This window comes from Callorhinus ursinus, unplaced genomic scaffold (genome assembly GCF_003265705.2).
Source record: "Callorhinus ursinus isolate GAN/ISIS: 27379988/994484 unplaced genomic scaffold, GSC_fseal_2.0 scaffold20, whole genome shotgun sequence".
NCBI lineage: Eukaryota > Metazoa > Chordata > Mammalia > Carnivora > Otariidae > Callorhinus > Callorhinus ursinus.
The window spans coordinates 26,634,030-26,650,731 of record NW_027397082.1 but is presented as its reverse complement, the minus strand read 5'-3'; the positions used below and the strand labels follow the sequence as shown (position 1 = coordinate 26,650,731).

Genomic DNA, 16,702 nt, shown 5'->3' with positions numbered 1-16,702 from the left:
ATTTTTATAAAGCTCCAAAACAAAACTGAACAATATGTTGTTGAGGGATACACACATGGGAAAGGATTAACAAGGACAAATTAGTATACACAATAATAAAACTGGGAACACATTTGGCAAGTGGATGAAATGGGAAAGAAAAGGGTAGATGCAATAGTATTGATGCTCTAGTTCTTACATGCATTCATGGATATTCATTTTATTAATATGCAATATAATTTAAATTACTAAATATATTATTATGTATATATGGTTATATATAATTTATATATGTATAAAAATGTTCCTTCCTAAAAGTGTACATCCTCTATCTTCTTACACAGTAGTGAGTCAACATTCCCAAACAGAAACTGAATTTCCTGAAAAACAGGTTAAGAAGTTAAAGACAAGGGGAAAAATGCTTGTCAGCATGCCAAAGGTCAACATCTATCATTTCATGTGAGCATACCTTACTTTCAAGCAGTTTCCTGAAGCCAGGGCATGGAGTAGGGAATGAAAACAGCTAGATCACCTTAAGCGTGACAGTTAACTGTGCTTTCCTTCCTTTGATTGTCTATATATATATATATATATATATATATATATATATATAGCAAATCATTAAACTTTGTCAGTGATGCGTATACCCAGTGTATCCACACCCCAACCAAGTACAATGATGATATCCCTCCTTGCGGGCACATTAGTAACTTCTGAGCTAACGACTTGGGAGGAGTAATTAATCAGAGCCATCCCTCTGAATTATTAATTTAGAATTGGAACAAACTTTCATCGCTTTCCTAATTTTAAATGAACTTGGGGCAGCTCATCCAAACGTCCCATTAAGTGGAAAGAAATTCATTTGTTTTTGAGATGTGACTCACAAGAAACAACAGAATAGCAGTTGCAGGGGAAAGGAAGAGACAGTAAAGAAAACGGAAAAGAAATCCCTCAGGGATTGTGAAAGCTGAAAAATGGAAAATTTCCACACTAAGAATTCCAAAATAATATGCAAGATTGGGGGGGAACTTTCAAACGGCTCTTTTCAGTGTAATAACAATAAGGAAATTCATCTCAGGAAATCCATGCCTTAAAAAAACACAAACCAAAACCATTCGACTTTAGCAAAACCCACTGCAAAGATGGCGGTGGGACGAAGCCCCTCTCATCCCGCGGCCAGAGGTTTTCGCCTCGCATTTCCCACAAGCCCCTCCGCAAGGCCCCGCTTGCCGAAACCTGCCGGGCCGGTCTCCCCCCACTGCGCACGCGCCGCACCAACCACGTCACGTGCCCTCCCAGGGCTCAGCGGAGCTGGCAGGAGGGGTCTCGCTTGCTTCCGCCGCCGCGTCGCTTTGGGGCCGGAACGGCGGGTTCGCGCTGCCTCCGCCGCGGAGGGGCAGCCCGGGGTCGCGGGGCCGAGCGAGGGGCGCGCGGCGGCGCGGCCATGGGACTGCGCCGACCCCGGTGACAGCAGGGAGCCCAGCGGCCCGGGCCCTGAGCGCGTCTCCTCCGGGGGGCCTCGCCCTCTTGCTCGCAGGGCCGGGGCTCCTGCTGCCGTTGCTGGCGCTGCTGCTGGCGGCGGCGGCGGCCAGGATCATGTCGGGCCGCCGCTGCGCCGGCGGGGGCGCGGCCTGCGCGGGTGCGGCGGCCGAGGCCGTGGAGCCAGCCGCCCGCGAGCTGTTCGAGGCGTGCCGCAACGGGGACGTGGAGCGAGTCAAGAGGCTAGTGACCCCCGAGAAAGTGAACAGCCGCGACACGGCAGGCAGGAAATCCACCCCGCTCCACTTTGCCGCAGGTAAGTGGGACCGACGTCGCCTCGCCTCGCCCTACACCCCACCTGCCCACCCTGGCTCCCAGGCCTGAAACCAAACACTGTGCTCCTCTGCCCCCAGCTGTTCCCCCTAGGACTCCGGTGCTGGTCGTCTCGTTCTCATCGATTGGGGACCGAGGCGAGAACATGGGGCTAGGGGGCGAGCGTGCCCCACTCACTGGATTTTTTTTTTTTTTTTTGCTTTGTTTTGTATCAACAATACCTGTACCAACTTCCGGTCTTGCTACTCCAAGAGCCTTCCATACACAAGAAAGGGTAGGGGACGCAGTAGACCTTGTGGTTTGAAAGGCCAGTTATCTCCAAAATTTATCGTTCTTGCAAGTTCCACTATAACTTTATTAATGCTTTGGGTTAAGGTCTTAAAGGCCTTTGTAAAATACAAGGATGTAATTTAGGAGGAGTAGCTTAATTAGCCATTGACACATTAGTGTTAATGGGTTTATCAGGGGAGTCAGTCATTATTAGCAAGTTTCTGGAGAGGCTAGAACTGGAAATAGTCAAGTTTGGGTAAACTGAGATCTGACTTAGGGTGGGTGGGGGCGGGTCGTGGCTGCCACATACACACAAGTTGGGTGGAAAGTGGTAGGATGAGAGGAAAAGATGGTGGAGGTACTTCAGGTTGGATCTAGAATTGAAATTGGGACGAACCTCACCTCATTCTGAGAGATCGTTTGAATTACATTTCCTTTAATATTTACTAGGTTGACTTTATGATATAAAGGTATTTAGTTTAATTGAAGAATTTAAAAGAACTAGGGATGAAATACTCAGTTTATTTCCATAAAGCATTTATACCTTTCACTTGGAGAAAAGATCATGACTGTATTCTCAGGTGAGCTATGCATGATTGAAAATGGGAGTAGGTTCTCATACTTAATGATAATCATGGTTTTTTATTTTGTATTACATGATTGTTTAAAGTAATTTTTTGAAAAAGCAGAAGGATACGTTTTAAAACGTTCCCTCCTTTTGGAGTAGGCATGATGAGCAGAGAGTGTAAGAAAAATTTCCATGTTCACAGGCATTGCCTTTACTTGATTTGTTTGCTTTAACTTGTCCCTGTTTTAAAATCTAAATCCTACTAGAAGGTATGCTTTCTTTATCAGTTCCAACTTTGTTGGGTTCCTATTTGGGGAGCCTTTTTAAGAGGAAGGTTTGATGGGAGAACTAGAAACAGCCTGTGGGCAGCAGAAAGGGAAAGGAGAAAAACACTGAAGTCAGATCTCACCGGTTTGCCATTTTGCCTAAAATTTTAGTGATCAGTGCTATCTTTTGTCAGCTAATTTGGATTGTCCTGTTGGCCATGTAGTCAACATTTAAACGACCGATTTGACAAATTGTCATAACCAGCTGATAAGTAATCCAAAGGGTAATATTACTTAGATTCTGTTCACTTGATCTGTGGGATAAAAATAGCCAAGCAAGATCTTAGTTGCTACCTTTCAAGAATTTGGTGTATTAATGAGTTCATATCTGAAAATAGTAATATTTAGAGGTTATGGGATTAGCTTCTTCCTGACCTGTTCCTCCTCCACCATCCCACCCTCAGTTCTTTCCCAGCATTTCAGAGTAGTTTTTTACAACGATTTCATGTGGCTCTGACTGAAATGGAAAATTTGTCTTGGGAACCAACCTGTCTCACTGTTTATCCAAATTATCTGGTACAGGTTATACAACTAAGAATTTAAGGTGTAAAAGGAGAGTAAGAAAATAAAAGTTGCTAATGGTGTACATTAAACCAGAGCATTAATAGCCCTGCATTTAAACCCAGGCATATAAGAAACTTTTTAAAAAATTAGCTTTTTTAGATTAGATTTTAGATTTAGATTATTCAATTAGATTGAATAAATTCAATCTTATTAATTAATGAGAGAACCTATTTTAATTTTTAAATAAATGTATCCAGCTGCATTTTCTTTTATATGTGGAAAATACATTTTATAATCTCTTGTAGACAGCTGTCACTCATGTTGGTGTGCATATAAACATGCCATTGGAAGTTCAGTGTAGGTGTGGGGACTGGAACTGCTTGACGAAGCAGTTCCTGGTGTTTGTACATTGTAGGGTAAGCTGTGGAGGGAAATTCTTTTTTTTTTTTAACCAATTAAAGTTTGGCGGTTTTATGGGGAACTGGACACATTTTTGTTTTTCTGTTTTGATTTCCAAGGAATAGGAATGAGATCTGTGAAGACTAAGGAAATGAATCATGATAGAACAGTTTAGGAAAAATTTGGTTTGTCTTCTGATCTAAAATATTGAGTTAAATTAAAAGAAGGGGCACCTGGGTGGCTTAGTCGTTAAGTGTCTGCTAAGTGTCTGCCTTCGGCTCAGGTCATGATCCCAGGGTTCTGGGATCGAGCTTGCTGCTCAGCGGGAATCCTGCTTCTCCCTCTTACACTCCCCCTGCCTGTGTTCCCTCTCTCGCTGTCTCTCTCTCTCTGTCAAATAAATAAAATCTTTTAAAAAAAAAAGAAGAAGAACAGGCACTTGCTCCCAGTAGTTAACTCCCAAGGAGTTAAGTTTTTCTGTTAATGAAAAATAATCGACATTAATAGGAACTTTTTTTCTAGTGGGTGCGTTTTACTCTTAAACTAGATGGCATTTCTTCTAGATAAATATGATTTAAGAAGCCATTTGGTTTGGGGTTTTTTTTAAGATTTATTTATTTATTTTAGAGAGAGTGAGAGAGCTCAGGGTGGGGGGCGGCAGAGGGAGAGGGAGAGAAAGAATCTCAAGCAGACTCTTCCCTGAGCTTGGATCCCGATGTGGGGCTCAATCTCGTGATCCTGAGATCATGACCTGAGCCAAAATCAAGAGTTGGACACTTAACGGACTGAGCCACCCAGGCGCCCCTTCAGAAGCCATTTCTTATGAGAAAAATTGTTTCCTCTTCAGTCCCCCACCACACACAGGATATGAATGATTTTTTTTTTTGTAATGCATCACAAAACTTGTAGAGGCAAGTTGATGGATAGGGAGGCTGCAAGTCTAATTTTGCCAAAAGCAATAGCATCTGAAATTCTTGACAGTATAATCCCCTAGAAAACAGCAGATTTCAGTAAAGGAGATTGGTTCTCTGAATTTATTTCTGAAAAATAAAGAAAGAGAGACAAAAACTTTGGGAGAAAGTCATGTTGTCTGTCATAGCCAAAGAAAGAAATACATAGCGTTCTCTAGAATCTTAGAATGGGGTTGGGGGTGGTGATAGAATTCCATGACTTCGGTCTTTGGGGTGTGCAGAGAGGTATCATTCAGTGAGAAATATGTAAAACATTTATTAGGTTTAAGGAATTCACATGTAGAGATGATGGAAAGAGATGAGGTACATATTTATATGTTATTAGACGATGACGAGTTGAAAAGAGCTTGTATTGTAGAGTTCTGGCTAAACAAGGTAACACTTGTTTTGTATTTATATGCTACCCATATCTACGTTGGACTAAAACTGAATTTCAGCTATTATATTCAGTTTTGTGTGAATTGCATGTAAAAGGGTTTTGGGGGGGTTGGTGTCTTTTTTTGTTTTTGTTTTAAAGATTATTTGAGAGGGAGATGGAAAGCATGCTAGCAGAGGGAAGGGGCAGAGGGGGAGAGAGAGAGAATCTCAAGCAGACTCCCCACTGGGTGCAGGGCTTGATCTCATGACCCTGCACTGAAATGAAGAGTCCAGCCGCCCAACCAGCTGGGCCACCCAGGCGCCCCTGGTTTTGTTTTTTATTCAGAGGAGGGAAGTAGAATTAGAGCATCTGGAATGTATTATAAAAGGAACAGATAGAAAACTAGAGTCACTTTAGAGATGAAAGAAGACTACGATTAGACAATGCGACTGTCATAACGTGTGTAAAAGACAAGTAGAAAAGTGAAGTGGATATTGGATATGAGTTGTGTGGCTTGGGCAATCAAAACCAGCACCAGTAGGTGAAAGGTTACAAGGAGTCAGACTGCCTTTAATAATCTGTTCAACTGTGGAATTGGCTGGAAGTGTCCAAACAGTGGTTGGAACATTGGCATCTTTCGGAGATGTAGAAAGAGTGGGCAGTTGGACCAAATGGTCAGAATCTGGACTGGTATAAGTGGAATGTTTACCCCAGTTGAATGTTCTAGCAAGTCAGCTACTGAAGATATAATAGCCTTTGTGATTGCCATTCATATCCTTTCCCAAAATGGTGCTGTTGAAGACCTCCAAAAACATCTCAATAACATTTCCTACTTTTGGCTATAGGCCAAAGCCATAATTATAGGAGATGCACAAAATGGATGCATATTCCTTACCTAGGACTAGAATTATAGATTGTTTCCAGGATTTGTTTTTGTTGTGGGAAATGATTAAATCCCACATCAGTAAAAAAAAACCAATATCAAGTAAAGACCAAAGAATTCAGAATCTTTCTTGACTTGCCAGATCTCCCAGTATATTACCAAGACTTGAGCTATACCTCTTTCTTCAGATCTTGTTGGACTTAGAGATTGACTTCAGTAATAACTAGTTTGGAGTATCTGTTTCAGTACTCCCCCATTCAAATTGTCAGGATTTGAACAACCCAGAGGCTATGGCATTCTTTTCCAGGTTTCTCCTAGTCTGACCAGAGAGGTGGTGTATCCCAGGTTGAGCTGAGCAAAACCCTATTCCTTGTATTCCTCATTCTAAAGAAATATGTATGGAAAATACCTTTTCTGGATCTTGGTAAACTAAAGTTAATAGTAAGTGAGAGGTTTAAAATGGCATCCTTCAGAAAAATCTGGTAAGAGTCCTGGCTGTCTAAGTCAAAGCTGAAGGCTTCTTGATTATACATTCCCAACTTCCAGACCACAAGAGCCTTCTCTGTCTCATGGTGTTTGTTGACGTTTTCTGTTTCTGAGCTTTTCCTTCTGACAAAACCTTGTGTGACAGCCCAGCCTGGACATCACTATCATTTCATATTGGACGGGTTATATCAATAGCCCATCCCACATTTGGACTGTAAAAAAAGGGGAGGTGGTGGCCCTCGGTGAAACTTCCTAAGAGTCTAAATTGGTTTTTCTGTTGTGACTTCCACTGCTCTTTGGAAGCCATTCAGATTAAATCATGTTTTAGTATAGTAGCAAAATAAGATGTTGTTAACAATAGTCGTGGTTGGCAATAGTCCTAAAACTGATGACACCGAGATAGTAGTGAAATTTGACAAGAAAAAAATTGAATAGACTCCTTAATGATCACAAATCATCAACTGCATATTCTCTTGTGAGGGTCATTTGCTTACTCTTACAACAAAGTATTAGTGTACTAAACAAATGTTTATCAAGTCCTGCTATATGCCAGGTACTGGCCTTGGCCAGTGAACAGAAATGAATAGGACATAATACCTACCATTAAGTGACACAGTTTATTGATCAGCAAATTTACTTTCCAAATAAGCCTGTTTTGTTTTCCTGCCGGTGCTTTTTAGTGAATTCAAACTCAGTATATGATTTCATCAGTATTTTCAAATGTGGAGCAGTATTTGAAGATGGGTCCTGTTCCATAATTATAAAATAGAGTGTACCTGAGCAGTGTACCTGAGCAGCCATGACTACTAACTTTAGGCTTCTGATACCTTTGTAAAGAGATCCTTAGGATTTGGAGATTGGCATTAACTCTAAGGATATGCCTTCTCATGTTTTACCTGGCCATGATTGGAATATATCCTGCAAAGCTTTTTTTTTTTCCTTTCTTTTTTTTTTTTTAATTTTTTAGAGTACTTACCAGAAGACTGAGCTGTTCTTGAGCCCATAAGAATGAGGATTTCATCAAGGATTAGCCCTCAGAGCTTGAGAAGCATCTTAAATCTAAAGGTTTTGGGCGCGTGGGTGGCTCGGTTGGTTAAGTGTCTGCCTTCTGCTCAGGTCATGATCTCACGGTCCTGAGATCGAGCCTTGCATCGGGCTCCCTGCTTAGCAGGGAGTCTCCTTCTCCCTCTCTGTCTGTCCTGCTAGTGCTCTCTCACTCTCTCTCAAATAAATAAAATCTTTTAAAAAAAAATCTAAAGGTTTTGCCAAACTCCTAAAAATAAAAGATTTTAAAATTTGAAATAGCTACTTACTGATCCCCTCTAAATAATTTTTTTTCATGCCAAGAAGTGGCTTCAGACCTTCAAAAGCTCCAACTCTTCATTTACTCTTTCAGGATAGCAACATGACCTCCACTCACATATTGTAGTCCTTACAATGCAACTTTAAAAACGTGCTGATTTTGAGGGCACCTGGGTGGCTCAGTCTGTCTTTGCCTCAGATCATGATCTCGGGGTCCTGGAATCGGGCTCCCTGCTCAGCGGGGAGTCTGCTTCTCCCTCTCCCTCCACACCCCCCCATTCTCTCCCTCTCTCTCTCAAATCTTTAAAACAAATAAAAAATAATTTTTAAAAAATAAAAAGGTTCTGGTTTCTGCTGTCAGTCTCCAGACAGGTTTCAGTAATCTTAATGGCTAGGGAATCATGTTGATACAAAGCTATTGAATTAGTCATCTGTGTCTTGGGACTATTGGTAACTATGTAGCTATAATAACTTGACCCTTTCCACCCATATCTTCTCCCCAGCTAAAACTTCAGTTTTAGTATTCTTTCATACATGTCAGTATTGAGTCTCTTTAACTCTGGTTTTAAGCAACCCTCTTCTCTTCCCAAATGATATTTTAACAAAAGGCTACTTCTGGGCACCGGGGTGGCTCAGTCGATTAAGTGTCAGCCTTCGGCTCGGTCATGATCCCAGGGTCCTGCTTCTCTCTCTCTCTCTCTCTCAAATAAATAAAATCTTTAAAAAAAAAAAAAAAAAGGCTACTACTTGACCTGTCTTCAGCTAGATCACCAATCATTCAGAACAGGTATCTTCCTAATTGACACTATCTGTTGCAACAACCACATGTTCAACTAAAGTTATTTCTGTGCCCACCTCACCTTTTTTGAGAAGTTAGCCTGTGAGTCTCCATTTTAATTACTTCAGATGTGTTGATTACCACTGAAAAATAGTGATCCTTCTAAAGGTTCTTCAGCACATCGAGTAACTTTCCAAAAGAAGGGGTACTTTTACTAATTTTTCTTTATTCTGATTACTTTTCTCTTACTCTCCAGATCAAGAATTCTTTTCCAAAAGTATTTCTTCGTCCATGTGGGTACTGAATGGCTGGGGTAGCAGAACCATTAATTGGGGCAACTGTGGATGACTTACTTGGAGAGGACAGTAAGATCAATGATGACCAGGCAGAGATAAGGGAAGACTCAAGTCAGAGCATAGTGGCAAGAGATTGGGCTTTTTCCTCCTTAACCTTTTCCTTCTTGGCTTCTGCAGTGTCATTCTTTCTTAATTTTACTTCGCAGTCTCCTTTTCTCATATTATGTATTAACTCAGCAAATATCAATAAATTGCTGTGTGCCACACAGTATGAAGGACACTGGGACAGTAATGATAAATTAAGAGAGACTAGTTCCTGCCTTTTATGGAACTTAAGAGTCCAGGAGATAAGTAAATAGTAAATTCACATTTTAGTAAATACCAACACACATTGCTGTGAACAACAAAGACAAAAATCTCCATTTTTCTGCAGCTTGCATTCTAGTGGAGAAGAGGGGGAGACCAAGTAAACAGAACGTTAAGATAGGAAGTAATACAGGTGGGTAGAATGGACTGCTTGGAGGATGGTCAAGGATAGTCTCCTTAAAGTGGAGACATTTAAACGGATTAAACAATAAGTAGAAGGAATGAATAGTGAGGGTTGACTACAGTGAGTAGTGAGAAGTGCAGAGAAGAACGGAGGAACAGCCCAAGCAGAAGGGCAGTATGTACCAAGTCCCTGAAGTAATGTTGGCATACTTGATAAGCTGAAAGAAAGCTGAGTCACAGCTTGGAAACTGAAGAGTGGCATGAAATGAAGTTAGAGAAGTAGGTAAGAGCTAGTTCATGCAGCATGCCTTGTAAGACACAGTAGAGTGATTGAATTTTATTCTGTGAGCAGTACTGGGAAGCCAGGGAACTATTTTAAAGAAATATTATATCACTGGGGCGCCTGGGTGGCTCAGTCATTAAGCGTTTGCATTCAGCTCAGGTCATGATCCTGGGGTCCTGGGATCGAGCCCCTCATCGGGCTCCCTGCTCAGCGGGGAGCCTGCTTCTCCCTCTCCCACTTCCCCTGCTTATGTTCCCTCTCTTGCTCTCTCTTTGTGTCAAATAAAGAAAATCTTTAAAAAAAAATTATATCATTGATAATATATAATACTGGTACATATTGTATCATGGTTTAAATAATTTAAATAACTTAATAATGATTGTTTATTTGTTTTTTTGGTAGGGTGTTTTGTTTTTTTTTTTTGGTTTTTTGTTTTGTTTTTTGTTTTTTATGTAGGCTCCATTCCCAGCGTGGGGCCCAACCTGGGGCCTGAACTCACGACCCCGAGATCAAGACCCGAGCTGAGATCAAAAGTCGGAGTCTTAACTAACTGAGCCACCTGGGCACTCCATGATGATTGGTTTTTTTGTGGTTTTTTTTTTTAAGATTTTATTCATTTATTTGACAGAGAGAGAGCACAAGTAGGCAGAGAGCCAAGCAGAGGGAGACGGAGAAGCAGGCTCTCCACTGAGCAGGGAGCCCGACGTGGGGCTCGATGCCAGGGCTCTGGGATCATGACCTGAGCCGAAGGCAGCCGCTTAACCGACTGAACCAGCCAGGCGCCCTATCCATGATGATTGTTTTTTAAAGGTCACTGGGAACAGAAGTGGAGAGGCCCAATTAGACTATTGAAATAGTTCAGGCTGGAGACAATAGTGGTTGGGTCTGAGCAAGGGTCATTGGAAATGAAGAGAAGTTTGGGAATATGTTGAATTTGAGATGCCTTTGAAATATCCAGGTGGAGATATGTCCAGTAAACTGTCTGGAATTCAGGTGAAGAGTCTAGCTAGACTGGAGATTTAAATTTGGAGGTTGTGTATCTAAATGGTACTTAATGCTATAGGAGTAGATGAGATCATCTAAGAAGGGAAAAACGGATAGAGAACTGAGTCTGGAAGAATGCTGACATTTAGAAGTTGGGTGGAGGAGGCAAGATGGCCTCAGGGAGCTAGGACTGCCCAAGACTTGAACTCTTCCTCTTCTGCCACAAACCTATTTTGTCTTCAGCCTTCCCATATAAGTTGATGCCAGCTCCACCCTTTTATCTCTCAGTCGAAAAATTTCTGTGTCCTCCATTAAATGTCATCCATCTCTCACTCTCACCTTTTCACCCCTACTCTCACCGCACATCCAGTCCATGAGAAACTATGCTGGCTCTGCCTTCAGAGTATCCAGAATCTGCCCTGTTATCCTGACAGTTGCCACCAGATTCTTAGAGTGGTCCTCGAGCCTATATATCTGGCCCTCATTACTTCTGACCTCATCTCCTACTTTGCTGCTGCTTTCTCACTCAGCTCCAGTCACTCTGGCCATACTGTTGGCAATTAGGCTAACTCCCTGTCTTTCAAGTCTTTGATCAAATGTTACCATCTCAACAACGCCTATGGTGATCTCCCTATTCAACTTTATAACCCACCTCCATACACACACCCTGATCACTCTCCGTATTCTGCTCTTTTTCCTATAACATTCTAGCATATTTATTTTTTGCATTTATTGCTCATCTCCCCCCATCTCCACAGAACAGAAGTTCCTCAAAGGCAGGGATTTGGTCTCTTGTTCACTAGCATGTCCCAGGCACCAAGAAAAGTGCCAAATATTCCCTGACCATTTGTTAAATGAATGGATGAGACAGGAGGAAAACCAGGAGTGTGTGATGAAATGGAAATTTTTGGAGAGGCTGTTTCAGCAAGGAAGGGAGTACTTAGTTGCCAAATGTTGATGAGGGGTCTGGTCAAATGAAGACAAACATGTCCCTTGGATTTGGTAACAAGGAGGTTTTAAATGACCTTGATGAAAGCAGTTATAAGGAAGAAGCAGAAGCCAGACTGGATTTGGAAGAAGTGTGACTAGGAGATAGAATTGGTGACAGCCTTTAGAGATTTGATTATTCAGGGGAGCAGAGAAATGGAAATTTGAGTTTAGGGAAAATATTGTTCATAAAATGAAAGATGTAGAACATGTTTACATACTGTCAAGAATGATCTAGTAGAAAGAGAGAGGTTGTTGGGAGTGGGGAGAGAACAGAGACCTTGAGAAGATAAGAGACTAAGGTGCAAGATGAAAAATGATGGATATTTGATAGAAAGTACACCTCTTTCAACAAAACGGATAGAAAACTAGTGCTTTGTCGTCAGCCTCATTTATTTTCACGCATGGCTTCAAATGCCATCTTGATGGTCACAGCTCTAGCTCATACTGGTTTCCTGAGTTCAAGATCTGCAGAACTTTCTACTTGGTATTTGATCCACAAGCACCTTACAAAGCATTTGCAAAACCAAATCATCTTAACCCGCAGAACCTGTTTTGTTTCTCAGAGATCTGATTGTCACCCCCATTCCTTCTCTGTCCCCAAATTAAAGAAGTTACCAGATGGTGTCAGTTTTCTCTTCTCTTTTTAGTTACTTCTGGCAACATTGTCTACAGTAGCAAAAAATTAGTAACTGTCCATGAGAAAGGAACTGCAGATCTCCAATTGATGATGGTTTGACTTATGATTGTACAGTTTTACAGTGGTGCAAAAGTGGTATGCATTCAGTAGAATCCATACTTCAGATTTTGAATTTTGATCTTTTCCTGGGCTGGCACTCTGCAGTACAATACTCATGATGCTGGGAAGGGGCATTGACCTGCAGCTCCAGTCAGCCATGCAATCACAAGGGTAAACAACCAATTCACTTAAAGCAATTCTGTGCAACCATTATGTTACTCTTTCAGTAACAGTATCCAATTACAGGAATACCCAACACTGTTATAAAATAGGCTTTGTGTTAAATGATTTAGCCCAGTTGTAGGCTAATTTAATATAAGTGTTCTGAGCACATTTAAGGTGGGCTAGGCTAAGCTATGATTGATGTTCAGTGGGTTAGGTGTATTAAGTGCATTTTTTACTTGAGTATTTTCATTTTAATGGGTTTATCAGGGTATAACCCCATCAGAAGTTGAGGAAGATCTGTAGTTAAATTATGATACGTCCAACAAATAGGTACTGATAGAAGTTGATTTCTGGGATATTATTAGATTTTTTTTAAAGAAAGATGCAGAGCAGTGCTTTGTTTTTTGTTGTTTTTAAACACTACTAGATATTTGCTTGTTCTTCAGTAACCGCTTAAAATGTATAGCAGTATTTTTCATACTATTTCTAAGAGATGCCTCAGCAATACAGGGATAATTTTCTTTGGGTCTTTGTGAGGGCTTTTGAAGAAGGAGGATTCACCCTGAATTGTATCATTACACTGAATTCAGTTAATTTGCAGCCCTGTAAGTACCAGTTATGTACCAGGCATTGGGTATTTTTGCAGTGATCATGCCATATATTGGAATTTTATAAGATTTCATTAGGAATTGTTAGCTCAAAAAGATATATGCACGGGCGCCTGGGTGGCTCAGTTGGTTAAGTGACTGCCTTTGGCTCAGGTCATGATCCTGGAGTCCCAGGATCGAGTCCCGCATCGGGCTCCCTGCTCACCAGGGAGTCTGCTTCTCCCTCTGACCCTCCCCCCATCTCATGTGCTTTCTCTCTCATTCTCTCTCCTCAAATAAATAAATAAAATCTTAAAAAAAAAAAAAAGATATATGCACACCCCTGTTCATTGCAGTGTTGTTTACAATAGTCAAGACCTGAAGCAGCCTAAGTGTCAATTGATGGATGAATGAAGGAAATGTGGTATATGTATATATTTATAACGGAATATTATTTAAACCACAAGAGTGGAATACTACCATTTGTGACATGGATTGACCTTGAGCGCATTATGCTAACTAAAAGAAAGAAATACTGTATGATTTCACTTATATGTGGAATCTTATAAAACAAAACAAAAACCCAAACTCATAGATAGATTGGTGGTTGCCAGAAGTAGGGGATGGGGAGGGTGCATGAGTAAAGGTGGTCCAAAGATACAAGCTTCCAATTACAAAAATAAGTAAGTGCTGTGGATGTAATGTACAGTATGGTGACTATAGTTAATCACTATATATTTGAAAGTTGCTAAGGGATGAGAGATTAGATCTTAAAAGTTCTCATCATAAGAAAATTTGTAATTATGCGTGGTGATGGATGTTAACTAGACTTACTGTGATCATTTGACAACATATATAAATATTGAATTATTATATTGTATGCCTGAAACTAATATGTTTTATGTCAATTATATCTCAGATTTTAAGGACAGAAAATGATTCTGTTAAAATCTGCCTGAAAACAGTTTTAAAAAACACTATTCACTATTCCATAGACAAAATCCAGATGCTACCTTAGCATGACATATAAAAGGTTCTTCCTCATCTGGCATCTGCCTAATTGGCATTCTGTATCCTATTAGGAATAATTTGCTCTTTCATGCTTCCATGCTTGTGTACATTTTGTCTCTTCGGCTTGTGCTCTTCCCTTATTCCGATCCTTCCCCTCATTTTCCCTCTCCCCATTCTCCTAATGACCCCTTAATTCTTCTGTAAGCCTTCAGCTCAGATGTCATTGCTGGAATCTCCTTGGGTAGTCCTTCTTAGTCTCTGCTTTCCCCCAATTTGGGTATTCCCTTCTTTGGACTCTAGTAACGTTTTATATATACCTCTATTATGGCAGTCATATTGTATTGAAATTCTTGGCTCTTGTTTCTCCCTGTCTTAAATTGTGAACTCTTTGAGAATAAGGAGAATCAGAGATACAAAGATACTCATTTTTGTGACATGGAGCCTAGAAATATTAAAACATAGAATCCAGTTAATCTTTGCAGCCATCTAATTCTTTCATTTCTTCCATCGGCTGCAACTAGGCCAGCCCTGGGCATACACCTTAAAAACATTCTACCACTGCTTTCTCATTCAGCTCCCACTCTGGTCTTAGAAGAACTAGTATTCAGCCTTGGTGGTTTTAAGAATATTGGGGTAAAACTTTAGATGAGTAAGAAGGGTCCTCTCTCTCTCCCAGCACACACGTATACCTGCCCATCTGCTTTAACATATGCCTGAAATTCTTTTCATTTCATTTTTTTAGCTGTAAAAAGGTTTTAAGTGCTGTTATGTGAGAATCAGAATGGTAAGAGATTGAAATTCATTGGTACTAAATCCATAAACCATTATAAATGAGTTGTAGGACTTTTTCATTTTGTTTGATATGGGGGCAGTTACAGCAGAACTGTGGGACGTGGTCTTTTAAAGGAGGCCTCCTACCTAGAAAGAAGTTGCTTGTGTTGTGCATGTGACAAAGTAGGGGCTCCTTTGAAGACACCTGACATCACACCTTTGCCTAGGATCACTTTTATCTTCACTGCATAGACAAATATAAACTGTAAGCAGATTTCTTTTGTTGCTATCTCATAGTCCCTCAATTTAGTGGAACCATTTTATGAGATAGATGTGGGAAAGGGATTCTGTAGCAAGAGTTATATACTTAGCACATCTAAAAATATATGCACTCTAAATATGCAGAACTCCATATTTGCAATTAGAAATGCTATTCTAGAGTGGAAAACATTTGAATATTGGGCTTTCGGTCACCTATTTCATAACCATTCTCTGAAGCTAGTAGTACAGTTGACCCTTGAACAACGTGAGGGTTGGGGTGTTGACCCCCTGTGCAGTCAGAAATCTGCATATGACTTTCGACTCTCCCAAAATTTAACCACTAACAGCCTATTGTTGACCATAGAAGCCTTACTGATAATATAAACGGTCAAGTAATACATATTTTGTATATTATATTTACTGTATACTGTATTCTTACAGTAATAACGAAGAGAAAATACATTTACAGTGCTGTAAAAAATCTGCTTATAAGTGGACCCATGCATTTCAGACCCATGTTGTTCAAGGATCAGCTGTATTACCTAAACTGTTAGAGAGACCCTTGGCTTTCTCGTTAAGATTAGTGATATATTCCAGATCCTCTTTTCATCAGTTATTTTTTGAATTGTTGAATCTTTTGTTATTCTTCATCCAAAGACATTTTAGCATGGCTAGTACATAGCGACACTAATTAATATATTTTCTTTGGCGAACTAAATGTGGATAATTTGCTTTCTTCTAGGTTTTGGGCGGAAAGATGTAGTTGAATATTTGCTTCAGAATGGTGCAAATGTCCAAGCACGTGATGATGGGGGGCTTATTCCTCTTCACAATGCATGTTCTTTTGGTCACGCTGAAGTAGTTAGTCTCCTTTTGCGACATGGTGCAGACCCAAATGCTCGTGATAATTGGAATTATACCCCCCTCCATGAAGCTGCAATTAAAGGAAAGATTGATGTTTGCATCGGTAAGACTATTTACTCTCCTGAATTTTCCTGAAACAGTTTGTTACTATTCTAAGTCTAAATTGAATTCATTTGTGAATATGATCAAGTTCTGCCAGGCTGAATTTAAATACTAAAGAACACTTTGTGATTTAATCTAACCATTATTTACTGAGTGTCTGTTTTTATATGGTACTAAGCTTAAGTTCTTTAAAGAAGAGCATACAAAATTCCTGTTCACTAGAAATTTAGATTCTTCTGAGAGAGTAAGACACATGAAGAACCAGGTAAAGTCATGGTGGACGTGAACAGGAAGTATTAGAGGGAACTGATTACTGTGACTTGGTTGGAGTCAAGTTGCTTCTTCCTGGAGTCTTTACAGGAAGTAGTGGGAGAAAGATTGGAAAGTTAGGTAGACTTCTTTAAAAGAGCATTGAATTCCAGGTTAGGGAGCTTGATATTTTTATGGAGGTAGTAGGGAATCATTGAAGACTTCTAAGGAAACAGTCTGATGAGAGTAGCATGTTTTCAAAAGAATGATCTGATGGG

The 16,702-nt window shown here is 40.4% G+C and overlaps 1 protein-coding gene across 2 annotated transcripts in view; it reads left to right on the top strand.

The window, feature by feature from the left end:
* Positions 1 to 1,292: 1,292 nt before the first annotated feature.
* Positions 1,293 to 16,702, top strand: part of TNKS2 (tankyrase 2) — a 71,189-nt gene continuing 55,779 nt past the window's right edge. The window contains exons 1-2 of one of the 2 annotated variants that reach the window (XR_012381714.1): positions 1,293 to 1,774; positions 15,952 to 16,176. Coding sequence is in view for 1 of the 2 variants with exons in the window: in XM_025880541.2 (XP_025736326.1) it covers positions 1,576 to 1,774; positions 15,952 to 16,176 (424 nt within the window). In the remaining variant the exon portion in view is untranslated. The remainder of the gene's footprint in view (positions 1,775 to 15,951; positions 16,177 to 16,702) is intronic. The other variant, XM_025880541.2, reaches the window with a different exon arrangement.